Source organism: Phocoena phocoena, chromosome 5, assembly GCF_963924675.1.
Source record: "Phocoena phocoena chromosome 5, mPhoPho1.1, whole genome shotgun sequence".
Lineage (NCBI taxonomy): Eukaryota > Metazoa > Chordata > Mammalia > Artiodactyla > Phocoenidae > Phocoena > Phocoena phocoena.
The window spans coordinates 27452549-27468223 of NC_089223.1; the positions used below are offsets into that span (position 1 = coordinate 27452549).

At 39.9% G+C, this 15675-nt stretch overlaps 1 protein-coding gene across 2 annotated transcripts in view; it reads right to left on the reverse strand.

Moving 5' to 3' along the window:
- The window catches only part of NR3C2 (nuclear receptor subfamily 3 group C member 2), a 359661-nt gene that overhangs the window by 179314 nt on the left and 164672 nt on the right, over positions 1-15675 (reverse strand). For both annotated transcript variants that reach the window (XM_065878137.1, XM_065878138.1), the window contains exon 2: positions 15419-15558. In XM_065878137.1, coding sequence (XP_065734209.1) covers positions 15419-15558 — 140 coding nt within the window. The remainder of the gene's footprint in view (positions 1-15418; positions 15559-15675) is intronic.

Here is a 15675-nt window from a genome sequence, read left to right on the forward strand (position 1 = left end):
AAATGAGAGACTGTCCACTGCACTCCTAGCTCACAGTCACATTTAATAAATGTTCACCATGATGAATACGAGAGACAGTGATTGGACTTTGAACACAGGTCCCTACGGTTATGATTCTAGCCGAAACAAGGTACATCTATACTGACTCTGGAAAACGACATACCATCATCAGCAGTTTCAGTTACAATTAAAATTAAGAAAAAGCAAATATTACAAAACCAAGACATATAAAGACAAAGTATAATCGTGGTTGACAGGGGCTGGGGGAGTGGAGCATGGGGAGTGATTGTTTAATGGATACAGAATTTCAGTTTTACAAGATGAAAAGCGTTATAAGGATAAGAGGTGGTGATGGCTGCACGGCCATATCAATGTATTTGACACCACTGAACTGTACATTTAAAAATGGCAAGATGTGCATTTCACAGCATGTGTGTTTTACCACAAAAAAGAACAAAACCAGAAATAAACACTAAGCTTTATGAGACTGAAGCTGGAAATACGGTATTTGCTGGAAATGTTGTATAAGGAAATGGAATTACGACATTTCAAATATAACAGAATTATTTTATTATAGGACCTTAGTAGAATCTTCAACAGTGGGAAGAATATTTATCCTATGATTTACCTGTATAGTATAAATACATAAATAAACAAGTCATTGCCTGGGGTTAATTTCCATCTGATTTCTAAATTAGTCATTTAATAACAATGAGTGGGTACCTGCAATGTGCTCTAGAAACCTAAAGGTAACAAAATGGTTGGCATCCCCTCATATGATGAGATGAAAGAAGGTGGAGGGCCCTTTCCGTGATTCTAGATGCAGCAATTTCTATTTTAAAGTAGCTGGTCTGTGGTAGGCAGCATGGCTGCAAGGCAGGTACACACCTCGCTGCATAACGACATTTCTTTTGGCAACTGTTTTTCCCAAAACAAATCACAGAGAACGTATAGCAGAATGATGTCATAGTGCAATTACTAAAGGAAAAACTATCTACATGTGAAAAATGTGTACTAATGTCTCAACTTAAATCTTAAACATATTTTCACTACCTGTAAAAATATTTAATAGAGTTGATTTTTAAAAAATCGTTATTGAAAGCACCATAGTCACAAGTATCTGAAATGACATTCTTCTTGTAATCCAGCTAGCAACTGACGACCTTCAAAAGATCACAGTCAGATACGTTGAGTACAGTTAATTTTAAAATGTTAAAGGGAAAGCTGATTGAAGGAATTTTAGACCTAAAAACACTTATATAATTATTTCCCCATCTATTCTCTTTTAAAAACAGTGATTTTTATTAACATTTATTGAATACTCTTTTTAGATTACTATTCTTTTTTAAGTTGTAATTTCAGATCATATTGGAGAGCAAAAAAAAAAAAGCAGAATTAGTACTTATGTAATGGTGAGTTATGGTAAAGACAAAAGAGACAGCGTACTCTGTTTTCTGACATAAATGAAAAACACACTTTTATGTTATACTTCTAACGTTCTCTCCTCACTATAGGAAAGACAATTTTGCTTGATTTTTTAAGTAATTTAAAAATCGCTTTTATTTTCAGGCTTGTTTTACAAAGGATGTGTTAATGGCTCAATAGAGGTTAATTTTCACTACTAAAATAATTTCGTTTTTTTGTTCCTATCCCCTCCCTGTGGGTCATGACTATAAATTACAACTTAGTCTATTAAAGGAAATAGCTATCAGTACCTGAAAACACCAATTTTCTGCCTAGTAAATTGAGTTCAACAGTGAGAAACTTTGTAAAACGGGAAATCTTTCCTGGTTCCACTTGATTTTTGCACAATTTGCACTGCTGCAGTAAAAAAGACAAGGTTAATTCCTAAGGCTCGATATGATTATTTTTGCTTTACAGGTAATTTTTAAGATACAGTAGAGGATTTTATAAAAAGGTGCACTACTTAGAATAAATTAAAGTAAGGTATCTGGGATTCCCATGCCTTTCTGTTAATAGGAATGGACTGTAGCACACACTTAGGGTCTAGTACATAGTAAGTATCCAACCGATGCTGGCTGAATTGAAGGAATGTGCCTGGTTTCTACACAGTGGGTCTACACTGTGGGCCCACATATGGCATTTTCCTTTCTATTTTCAATGACTGTTTTGTCTGACATCAGCTCTGGCCCTGTTGGTTCCTTGCCTCTTCATTGCCTTCTTAGCACCTGATCCTAGCTTGATTCTCCAAGTTCTGGACCTAGTGCTTCATGTTTCACTGACATCTGACCTTAGTCACGATCACAGCTCTGTTCTGTGAAATGCTAGTTAAATTAGGTGTAGGTCAGCTATTTCAGTATTTGGGAGATGTCACAGAAATATTTTGAATTTTAAGTATCACCAATGACAGCAACTAAAGATCTTCAAATACATCTTAATCTTCATCAGATATGTCAGAAGCACATTTATTTTTAAATATTGAAAGGAAAGGTTGTTTGAAGGACCTTTTAAATCTATTATCATTTTTTTAATCTATTATCATTTAATAATGACATTTCAATAACAGTTTCTCCACTATTGTCCCTTAAAAACAGTGATTTTTACTTAAGATTTCTAATTAATGGCTACTAATACTCTTCATTCCTATTCTTTTTCTGAATGCAACTTCAGTTCATATTGAATAGTTGAAAACAGAACAATTAGTACCTATGTAATGCTAGCAATATCAAATTGCTGAGCCTGGTTCAACTGGGAAAATGCTATGGTACAGGCCAGATGAAAAACAATCAACCTCGACTAATTCTGCACTGGTCTTCCAATTAAGCCATTCAACATAAGTGGGAGGGCAACAGAATGCAGCATGTTTTAGAAATCCTGGTACAGTTAATTAAAAAAAGAAGAAGAAAGTGAAAAGTAGTTGTGATCTCCCAAATTGTTTAAGATGTAGAAAGAGTATGAAAACTGTCTCTGTTCTTTTTATGATTCCGTATTCAGGAAGATTAAATTTAAATCCTGATCTTAAATATATACAACGCTTTCCCCACTGTGGCCCTTGGGTGCAATCCTCATGAACAATGTGGATCCGCCTAAACCTTCCTAAACAAGGAAGTCAAACCTCTAAGTCTTGCCTAAAGTGAGATACTCTTTTAATTTTTACTGTTTCTTTTCCTTCAAGGCAAATATTTAGCACATACAGGAAGTAGCTAGAATTTAAATATTCTACATTTTATTGAGAACCATGAATTATTGACTCAATTACTTCCTAAGAAGGGGAATATTCATTTTTAAATGTGGCGTTTGTAAAGCAACCCTTTATTATTTCTAAAGCAGTTTCAACATACATGTACTAATTTTTATCCTCCTAACTCTGAGAGATGGGTAGGGCAGATACTTTTAAGATTTATTTTCTTACAGAAGAGAAAACAGAACTTCAATTATTTGCTCAAAGTCTCAGAGTGGGCAGTGTCATTCTGGACCCAAGGCCAGGTTGTCTGACCCCAAGGCCAAATCTCTCTGGACTCACGCTATACCTCAACATAAAGATGACTCTGGAATCTGTGCTGGTGACGCTTTATTATTCAGCTTCTTACTGGAGCACTCTCACAGTAAGTGCTTAAACTGCTGGATAATATTCAAGGAGCCTTCCACTAAAACATTAAGTGATCAGTATGGCTTCTAAGAGGATGGTGTGACTCTCCAAACTCTAGCCTTGGTTCTTCTTTCCAAATTGAAGAAGAAAATAAAATAAAAGGAGGGATTAGGAGAGAGGAGGAGGTATTTGTGTCCCCGTGCCCCGCCAAATTATATACTTTTGATTCCTCTGAAACAAATATAGTTGAATGAGTCTGGGCTCATCTATAGTGCTATGTGTAAGTGTGAATTTCTGTTAAACTTCCTAAAAACCTCATCCCATCTATTCCTCAGCTTATTTGCTACAAGTGACTTTTCAATTCTTATTCACAGTTATGATGCCCCTCTACATTTTGATTCTTTAATCTTTTGTTTTATTTCATTTGCTTTATTTTGTGGTTTTACCATTAGAAAAGTAAACAGAGCCCTTTTGTAAAGCTGCATTTGGTTGTCAAAGACCAGTGATTTAATGGAGCCTTTAGTCTTATACCTGTAAGGAGAAAATGCATTTGTCACTCCTCCTTAGGGATGTTTTGCTTGGTGAGTTGGAAGAGTTCACTGTTGTTAATTAGCAACACAGCACAGACAGGAAGATGATGCTTTTGTAAATGTAATGTTATAGTCAACGAATTCCAAGTGCTGGCATTGATGAAAGAGCTTCAATTAGGGCCAACCTGAGGGCAAATGGAAACAAGCTCCATTGCTTGAGACGGGTGAGCTTCATTCCTTGGTGTCAACCTGCTCTTATCTAGAGGTGGATTTGGTCTCTGATACTGGAGGGAGGTGTATGAGTGTGAGACAGGGAGAGAATGTGAGCATGTGCACCGATGCTTTCATGATCATTTCAAGTGGTTTTGGAGTCTTCTTGCTGACGTTCAAGGTTTTCCCCTCTCCTCAGAACGCAAATCACTGGGTGACAGGGTGAAGTGGAGCAGAGCTCTAAAAGTGCGTGTGCTTATGTGTGTATGCGTTACAGGTATCTGCTTATCTCTACAGAAATCATCATCAGCCTTTCTCTCTTTCTGATCTAAGAGGTCAGGATGGGCAGTGAATGAAGATAAAAAGGAATAAGGGTAAAAGAAAAAAATCACTACATTGGATATGTCTGTCTTTAAAGAGCAAAAAATTACAGCAAAAATTTTGGAGACTTGAAACATGCGCTTTTTTTTTTTTTGCTATACAATTTTTCTGAATCTTGAAGACGTTAAGCTAAGAGAAATAAGCTGGACACAAAAGGACAAATATTGTATGATTCCATTTATATGAGGTACTTAGAACAGTCAAATTTATAGCGGTAAAAAGTAGAATGAGGGCTTCCCTGGTGGCGCAGTGGTTGAGAGTCTGCCTGCCGATACAGGGGACACGGGTTCGTGCCCCGGTCCGGGAAGATCCCACATGCCGCGGAGCGGCTGGGCCCGTGAGCCATGGCCGCTGAGCCTGCGCGTCCGGAGCCTGTGCTCCGCAACGGGAAAGGCCACAACATTGAGAGGCCCGCATACCGCAAAAAAAAAAAAAAAGTAGAATGATAGTTCCCAAAGGCTGGGAGAAGTGGTATTGGGGAGCTTTTGTATGGAGTTTGGGAAGGTGAGAAAATTCTGGAGATGGATGGTGGTGATAGTTGCAGAATAATGTACTTAATGCCACTGAACTGTACCCTTAAAAATGGTTAAAATGGTAAAAAAAAAAAAAAAAAAAAGCAGCTTCATGTTGTGGTTTCCTACGGTGTCATGAACTGCTAACATCATTTAGTACCTCTAACATGGGCAGTAATGATGACATGTCTCCCCAACGATCCACCATGCCCTGCGGGGCTGTTTCATTGGTGCTGTGGGCCCAGCACCTTCACCAGGATTTCAATTTCATTTCATAACTTCCCATGTTCTGCACCAAACAGCCAAAGCAGCCACTGACATCTGTTGCCTAAAACTAAGCCGATCTGCCAAACTACCTATATCTAGTTACACGCTTCTTTTATTTTAAAACGTGCCAGAAAATATATCCAGGTTAAAAAAAAAAAATGAACTTCTTTAGAATTTAGTCTCTGCTTTTTCATAGAGATTGCTTTATCTCTTTGGGTGACCCAATCTCAAGTTTTGTTTTGTTTTGTTAATATTTATTTATTTGGCTGCATCAGGTCTTAGTTGTGGCATGCGGGATCTTTCATTGCGGTGCATGGACTTCTCTCTCGTTGTGGCGCATGGGTTCTGGAGCGCGTGGCCTCTGTAGTTGCAGCACGCGAGCTTAGTTGCCCCGCGGCATGTGGGATCTTAGTTCCCCGACCAGGGATCGAACCCATGTACCCTGTGCCTTGGAAGGCGGATTCTCAACCACTGGACCACCAGGGAAGTCCCTCTCAACAGTTTTTAAATTCCTCTCATCCTCTCCATTCTCAAAGTGTTTCCTCCCAAGTCTCCATCAGAATCTTCATCATCCCCCAGAACTAATCCACCATCAGGTCTTGCCCGTTCCTCCTTCTCACTTCTCAAATCAGGCCTTCTGTTCAGCTGTACCAATTCCATCCTAAGTCAGGCCCTTTCTACCGTCCATCATCCACAATCCCATCCCAGTCGTCTCCTCTTCTGCTAGGTGGTACCTGCCGTGAGCCACTGCGCAGACACCAAGAGACAACGCTGCCTATACCCCTGCGTTGATTTTTTTCCTCAAAAAAGACTTGCTGTGTTTAAGAAGGGCTGAGATTTCGCACTGCAAAATGAGGGCCTTTGTTTGGCCCCAGTGTCTTCGTTCAGTCGCCTCCTCCACCTCTGGGCGTGGACCAGGCCCTCACCGAACGGGGCTTGCTCAACTGAGCAGACTCAGGTTCAAGCCCCCATCTTTCCATCCCTCCACCATTCGCCTCCACCTTAATGCCTAAACGCCTCCTTATCCTCCTTATCTTCCAGGGCTCTGTTTTTGGCACTGACTGCAATCAACTTAGCAATTTTCGTTTCCGGTGTCAAAGCATTCTCAAGGGGACAGAATCACGTAAGCGGTACAATCCTAATGACATCATGGGCGCAAGTTCTGGGAAGGCAGCCCTGCGTCCTCTGGCTCTCGGGCCTGTTTCTGAGCTGCCAGGCATCAGGGCTGAAGAGTTTGGGGCTTTCAGCTTTGGAGGAGGAAGGTCCTGCTCGCAATGCTTCTCTGAGCCTGATAGGCTCTGTCTAATTTTTATCACACATAGGAAATGAAACACAGGAAGATAAAAAATTTCCATCACACCTTAGATTAATATCAAGATGTTAAAGATGTACTTTAGGATGGTAATGGTAATTTTTAAAAATAGGGAGTTCATTCCTTAAGAAAAAATTAGAGACTACCCAATTTCTTTCCCATTAGGGCAACAGAAATTCAAATGAGAGCTTCAACTTGGAATGGCTAGGAGTTAATTATTTAGAGTATAGCGGGAAAACTGTTAAATGACAATGGGCTCTTCATTAAGTGTTCTCCAGCCAGGGATGTTGCCCTACTTTTTGAGGGGTGAAAATAGTTGGGATCTGATATAACTCTGTGAGAGGCAGTAGAGCTTATGTGCTGAATATACAGAGTCAGGATGCCTGGACTTCCTGGGTTCAAAGCCCCGCCCTTCCACTTCCTTCGATCTGGGTGACCTTGGACTGACTCATTCAACTCTTACATGCCTCAGATGACTGATTGCTAACATGAGGACAGATAACAATTGAATAATCGGACCTGTTTCATAGGATTATCGTGAGGATTAAAATGATAAAACAATAAAGTTCTTAGGTTAATGTGCACAAAAGAAGTACTCAAATGTTTATTGCTATTGCTGTTAATTTTAAGAGTGGAAAGATCATACTGTTAAGCCTTGTTAAAGAAAAGTAGTCACTGTTTTCCTTGTTACAACAATTGCTTAGAGGGTTCAGGTTTAAAGATATTGCCTTGCAAAACTCACAAAACTTTCAGCTTTAAGACAGCAGTTGTGAGGAAAAAATGAGATAAAACATGGAGTACTTGGCATAGTGCCTGCCTGGCATGGAGTAACTGCTCCATAAATAACAGCGATGATTATCGGAGAAGGTGTTTGACAGAATAAAGCATGTTTCTCGCACTGCTCCTTAAGATAAACCAAACAATCCCATTAATACCAATGGGAGAGTTACTTTTTTAAGTTTCAGGTTATAATTCACATGAAAAGAATAGGCACATTACAACCAAAGCAGCGCATGAAAATTTTCTTCTCAACAGGCAATTCCCTAACCTAGTTGTTAAGAACATCGTACATCAGGTGACTCACCACTGTCTGTGGGCTGGGGCCTAGAAAGCCAAGTAGGTGGCCGGTGTCTGCCAAGGCCAAAGGGCATATTTCTCTCTACCATCCCCTTTCCTGGCTGTATGTTCTCTTTCTTGCTCTCGTCTTGCCTTTGTCCTGCTTTTCATTTCACTTATGAGACATTTCATTTTACCTCATGGAAAGCTGTGAGCTGCTTTGGATTCTTTTCTGGGACAACATGGGCTGCAAACAGAGGCACAGACACGGGGAATACCTGAAAATGACTTACTGTGCTTCTAATTTATACTTTCCAAATTTGCTATGTGAAGTGCACCTTCGTTTAAAATTTTAAGCAACAAGAAGCTCTCTTTGGATAATGCTAATTTACTTTTGGCCTACATGTTCCTACTGCAAATCATTTTCTAAGAAATCACTTCAACATAGTTTTGACCTCAGAGAAACAGTGACAGGAACAAGGGGGAACCCCATACATATATTTAAATAGTTATCGATCAACAAATGTGTCTAGAGCATCTGCTACATGTGTGACATTATCTCTGCCTGGGTTAGCAAATCAAATTTCCTTGCTATCATGTTTGGTTGTGGGCTATGGACTGGCTAAGATTAAAAGAAAATCAAGACTAATGATTAATAAAGAGCAAAAACTGGGATTGAAAGTTCCACAGATGCAATAATGTCTGAAGTTCATCTAAACTTGGAAGAACCAGAGACCAAGCAACTAAGACTTTTCTGTGTACAACTTGGAGGAGAGAGGGAGAAAAATTATTCACACATGTGTAACACACACACACACACACATACACACATATATACACACACACAATGTCCTATATTTATGCTCTCTAAGGTTCTAAACTTGGCTTATTCCTTGTCTCTCTAAATACCCATTTCTTGGGCAAATGCATCTACTTTCATGGATGATGATTCTAAAATAGTTATTTTCGATCTTTCCCTATTCCCCAAGCTTTAGAATCACACATCCAACTTCCTGTTAGGCACGTCTGAATGTTCTATGGACATTTCAAACTCATTGTCCTAAAAGGAATTTCATTCCAACCCCATTTATCCTGGCAGTGCTTGTTTTCCAGAGCACCTATCAACTTTTCATGTTACACAAATAACTCATTTAGTATGTTTAATCTCTCCACCACCTCTCACTAGAATGTAATCTCCACCATGGCAAGGATCTTTGTATATTTTGTTCACTTTCTTCATCCAGGAAGTCCCTAGGTATGCCAAGGAAAGGGTCTGCCATTTAGTGGATATTGAATATGTTTGGTGAATGAATGACCTTTGCCCCCCATGCCCCCAAAGCTGCTCCCACTCCAGCGTCCCCAGTCTCAGCAAAGGGCACCAGCAGCCGAGCCTATGGAAACATCCCAGATCTTTGCTTCCTTACCTCCAATACAGACCCACCAATGTTACTTCCCAGATAGTCTTGTTAGCTGTCCCCTCCTCTTTATCCCTAACGCTGCTGGTCTAGTTCTATCTCTGGTCATCTCTCACCGAAATGACTTAGAAGAGCCACCGGAACTGTCTCTCTTTAAATAAGCCTACCTCCGCACAGCCAGATATTAAATGCGAACCTGAGCTTACCATTCTGCTGTATGAAAACATTCAGAGGTTCTGTTTTGCCCAAGGATAAATTCAGGCCCCTCCTTAGAGTCCAGGACCTGAACCCAATCTGCACATCAGCCTCCACTTTTATCTCCTTGTCTCTCACACGTCCATAGAGGTAACACGAAAGAGCTTTTGGTGCCCTGTGCAGACAGCCTGTCCTTACTCCCCCTCAGCATTGCCAATCCTAATCTTTCAAGATTCAGTTTGGGGGTCAATTCTTTAAGAAGTTTCCTTGACCTTCCAGATTGGCCTAAATGTCATGGCTCTGTATGTTCCCATGGCAACCAACTGAAGGGATATATAAAAAAATCTGGGCAAACATTTGTAATTAACACAAAAGCCTTGGGTTTATATAAGGAGGAAAAGAGTGTTCATAAAAATCCTAGATATGATCTACTGGGTAGGTATTTATTTAAGCACTTATAGAAAGTAGTTGGAAAGAATAAGGTTACCTCGTTCCCAATTTTTGGTAAAGGGAAAAAAAGACTTAATCTTTAAAGTGTTTCGTGAGAAAACTGTAAGCCAGAAGAGTCCTTGGTTTCCTATCTCTGACTCAGCAGTTTTGTAGGAGGGACGATGCCCTCTGATGTACATTAGCTTCCTGCACGTGGCACACAGGGACACGGAGGGCTGCATCACACACATCATGACCTGAAGACATCTAATAAGCAGGTGTTATTTCCTTGTTTTATCATTTCCTTAATTTCATATTGCCAATGACAAGGAGATGGCTGTATTTCAATTACTATGTAAGACCACCCTGATCTAGCTTGTGTCCATTCAATTTAAATGCTCTGTTTTGCGGCATAATTGCACGGTCCATCATCCAGCCCCCGAGACCTCACACTTACTCACACTCTTGCCTGTTTGGCCCTCTTGCTTAAGAGCACACACAGCATTGATGGGGATAACATGAGCCCATGACGTGGTGAGACACACTTTCCTCTGGACCTGTTCGGTTTACTCATTCAGTTTAGAAAAGCGAAGAAAATTAACTATTAGTCAACCATTACATGTCCTTAAAAACATGTTCCCCCATAGGGTAAGCAGTCTATGAATTACAGGATTTCTCACCTATATGCTGTGAAGTACACGTGAAAGGAATGAGGTGCATGTATCCAGGTGTGGGTACCTTAAGTGCTGCATATTTGAGGACTGCTGAGATTAATCTACAGTTAGACCTTTTAAAGCCGTTTCATTTCAGGAAATAGATTTATAAGTCTCTTACTTAAGGGAAATGTCTGAGTGTCGAAATAGACATCATATGATTTGGCTGGTCATACCAAGATACGGACTCTTTAGCCTAACAGGTCTGCTTACAAAAATATAAATCCAGCTGACTTTACATTATCGCGAACTCTCTTCTTCTTTCACAGCCCTGTACCTCTTCAGCGATTTGTGGTGGCTGTGTCTTCCAGACACTGCTGTATACTGAGTAGCCAGAAAGGAAATTAGGTTATAAAATAGCCTGCTGACTGTAGGCAGCTCTGTTCATTGAGGGATCACAAAGTAAAATCCACACAAGATGAAACCAATGGGAACTTACAGTTGGAAAGAGACTGAGAAAGTAAAAACTCAGACTAGAATTAGAAGTTGCAGATTAGACATCAAAAGCCCTGTGTAAATTCTTGGGCCAGTTTCGTTGCTAATTTACTGGTTTGAGGGGCAAGTCATTAACCTGGAATGCTCTTATGCCACATAGGTACGTTGATATGTACATTCAAACATTTATTTAGTGGCTACTAAATATCTGCGGTGTTGCTAGGTTCTAGAGATAAGACCCTGTCCTGCCCTAAAGACATCGAACAGGGGAGCTAAAAGTCCAGTTGGCATCTCTCAATATTTCCTCTACTGTGCAACTCCCAAAGGTGGGTGCCAGCGTCAGCTATGAAGGTTCGTTATGGGAATCAATCTTGATGGTTCAGTCCACGGTGGAAAAGTCCCTCAAGGAAATGTCAACAGGCCTTCTACCCCCTCACCCCTGATGCCGACATCCTTTGAAACTTTGAGAACTGCTAGTCTAGAAGGATCTTACAACCTCAAAGGGCAGTTCTATGGGCAAAATAATGTAATACGGGAAAAATGAAGACCTAACAGTACAACGTTACCGAATCATTTACATGATCTCTGTGTACAGACGTGGCCAAAGAACTTCAGCAGTTGTTCCTAAAGTCAAGGTCTAATATATTTATTTTTGCAGTACACGGGCCTCTCACTGCTGTGGCCTCTCCAACTGCGGAGCACAGGCTCTGGACGCGCAGGCTCAGCGGCCATGGCTCACGGGCCCAGCCGTTCCACAGCATGTGGGATCTTCCCGGACCGGGGCACGAACCCGTGTCCACTGCATCGGCAGGCGGACTCTCAACCACTGCGCCACCAGGGAAGCCCAAGGTCTGATATTTTGATGCCACTTTACGATTTATAAAATCTGCAAAGACATTTTGCTTTCATGTAATTTTTCATAGCAACAGGCAAGGCAATACTACCATTTCCATTTATAAATAAAGAAACTGACACCCAAGTAAGTTAAATAACTTGCCATAATCTTACACCAAGTGAGTGGCAGAGCTGGAAATTAAACCAAGTCTTCTGACCCTAAAGCCAGTCCACTTTCCACCACTAGGGAGAACCCAACTTAAAATATATATACGTGTATGTGTGCATGTGCGTGTGCATATAGGTTTATTCTTTTTCTTAAGACAGAAAGGTCCTGACAAACCTTCAAGGCAAATAAGCAATTCAAATTTAAAAATAAAACGATAAGCTTCCATTGTAAGGTACAGTAATACGGCTCTAAACCAACATTATTGACAAAAAAGGTATTCTGGATGAGACAGCTAAGTGCTTTTATATTAAATGTTTAAGAAGAAGAAATAAGCACATATCTACACCCCATTAGACGGGACACAGAGAACATAATATACACTTAAAACAAATGATGTGCAGTCTCCCTATGTAGTCACCACCATACTATCAGACCAAGCATTGGAGTGGGGTGCTCTAGGGCATAAAAGCCTGAAGCCAACAAGCTTGAAGCTCAGACTGCTGTGATTTTCCCCCTGTCCTCTCTCTAGTGGTCATTTCCATTTCGCCCTGATGTTGTTAGTTCCTTTCGATTTTAAAGGACTCCCCTACCTGCAGCTGCTTAGAAGCCTCTGTATACGTAATCCGAGGAGGAGCTTAAGGTTAAAACTGGAAAACCACCGTAGTAAATATTCAAATATAAAAACACACATACATGTTTTTATATGTGTGTGTATGTACACACACAGTGACACACACGCAGAGACACACACTAAGGGTACCACACTGTCTTCTCAATGTTTACATCACTGCCCTCATTATTACCGAGCAGGCATAAACAATGACATATAGAGCAGGATTTTCATGAACTTAAGAATTATGGAAAATGGAAAGAAGAGATTATGAGATTTAGATTTATGAGGCCTTAGGTTGGGTCTAGGTTTGGAGTCATAAGACTTTAATATGGGTCTAAGTTTGGCCTTACGATTCCAAATAGATTAACTGGGTCTGATCCCAAATTTCTTCATCTGTAAAAGGGGAATAAAAATAACATCCATATACCATAATTTTGTGAAATTAGTGCCTCTAATTACATAAAATATTTTAAATAATTTCTTATTAAATCAAAAAGTTCTGATACAGAGATAGTCCTATTTCTTTCACACATACACGCATGATAAAACAGTAAGCAAATACAAATAACAAAACAAAAACAAGTCATTACTCTCATGAAGTTTATATTTAAAATTTATAGCCTTGTTTCACACAGGTAGGTGCTAAAATTCTAATTCCCAAATAAACAGGAAATAAGTTATATTAATAAAAGTCTTAAAAGGCACTTGTCAAGGTTCATTATCCATTACTGATCAGCTTTTCAATGAGAGAAAAAGACATACAGACATTTAGGCTTTTCCATGTTTATATGTACCTCAGTTGCAAAAACAATTCTTTCCTTAGCTACTTCCAGAGAAACTACTTAAAAACAACAAAAACATCTAGAAAACCATTTTTTTGCAGAGAAGGGCAGATTTTATAAAAAGCCATACATGGGTTCTGATGTGAATGCTGACCCATAGGTAGGCCAACACAGAGGCACCCTCCTCTAAATGTCCTTTGCTCACTGCTTTATTTTTACTTATCACCTTTGTTCACCAATTAGTGAGCCTAGGAGGGGAGCCCTTATGTTGGAAGGTATAAAGCGGCATTAGAAGATGCCAGAGGTATATCTTAGCTACTTATCTTCTACTGAGTCAATCACAGAGTTAAGGAAAGAAAGAAGAGGGTGGCAGGGAAGACAATCTTAAAAAATTAAATTGATTTAAGTACTATACATACTTGTTTCCCCCATTTTCTGGAAATCAGCCTTCTGGTAACAGGGCCCACCTTTTTCTCCGGGAAATGCTCATTCCCACAGTTGGTCTAGGTTGTTCAGGTTGGCCGACTCCAGCCAGGACCAGCCTATCAGATCACTGCTCCCCCCAGCCACGGTGATTGGTCTGGAGGGGGCCAACGTGAATCAAGTTCAGTCTATGGAGATCCAATTGGGGGCTTTTATAACAACCCCTGGGAACAGAAAACCTCTCTTCTTCTCACGAGAGAAGCCACATGAGAACAGAGCCAGAACAAAGTCAAGCGATGGAGAGAATGAGATTGAATGCGAATGACCTGGCTTAAGACCATGGCTTGCCCAAAGCCATGCCCACATGAGGACTATCCAGTTATGTGGGCCAATGAATTTCCATTGGTGCTGAAGCCAGTTTGTGTTGAATCTTCTGTCACCTGTAACCAAGAGCTCATACCCCGAGAAAGAAATATGGAACTCCTATTACCAATTCAATGCTGGGTTTGGGGACTATTAAATAATTAATAGTGTAAATAATGTAAAATCATGTACTATCAATTAAATAATGCAGAATCAACCTCAGAAGCACAGAAATAACTACTTGGTCAGCTTTTTTTTATCCCAGAACTAAGGACATTTCCTTGTGGTCCTCAGCAAAACAAACATTCAAGTCATTTATGCCTAAGTCTCTGAAACACCAATTCATCTCTCAGAAAAATGTCCTGAGAAATACACCTGCAGGAATCTTAATGCTGAACTCCTTAGTGAGAATAAGTGTCAATTACACAACACTTCTCCCGATAGCAAAAAACTCTACACTTTGACCAGTCATAGTAGTCAACATTAATAAAACCATCAGGCCTAAGCCTGATGTTAATTAATTGCTTGGAAGTGAAGTTGGAGAAAGGCAGAAACAAACAAAAAGACCATTTCTCCTTAGTAAGTACAATTACTTGGACAGAAGCAAAAGCTAGACTACATGAACTTAAAGAATCTCAGTCCAATTTTTCATTTAATGTACTGGTTTGGAAACTTTCAGTAGGAACGAAGGTAGGACTCAAATGGGGACCTGGACTCTCAAGCAGCTGTTAAATGACATTATTCTGTAAGGAACACAACTTAAATTACACACACGATCCTGATGTCAATGTCTGAACTCGCCACCAACACATATATTTATACAGAAACATAGACAAGGCAGACGTGCTGTAAAAAAAAAGGTCTTTCTGATCATGCAAATTAAATTTATGGTGACACAAAATGATTTTGATAAGTCTAAGTGAAAAAAAAAAAAAACTGAGACAAACCAACAACCAAAACAACCAGTCTTTCTGACTGCTTGCTCTTAATCCACAATTTAGAATTTTGGCCATTAAACATTGCTCGGTGGAGAATCTCCAAGTGGTTTTTAGACAAGGCATCATTACTATTTATCACTGACAGATTACATCCCAAACTAAGGACAGATTAAATCCAAAACTAAGGACATTTCTGAATTATTTCCCAATAATGCTACCGAGTTAACCTTGCAAGTAAACCGCACACCAGGAAAGAAAATGTGTAAAAGGAACACCCACATGAACATTTACCTTCCACTGCTCTTTTGAAGAACACTTTGCAGCTGCCACAGGTCACTACACCATAGTGACATCCTGAAGCCTCATCCCCACACACCAAACATATTTTGGAAGGTCTTGAGGATCCAGTGGAAACACTTCGTAAAGTAGAGCTGGGGAAAGAAATCAAGATTTAAATAACTACAGTGTCGTGGCACATTTGACATGCTGTACAGCTTAGCTCAATATCTGTCAATCATCTTGGTTCCATCAATGAATTCAATGGGGTC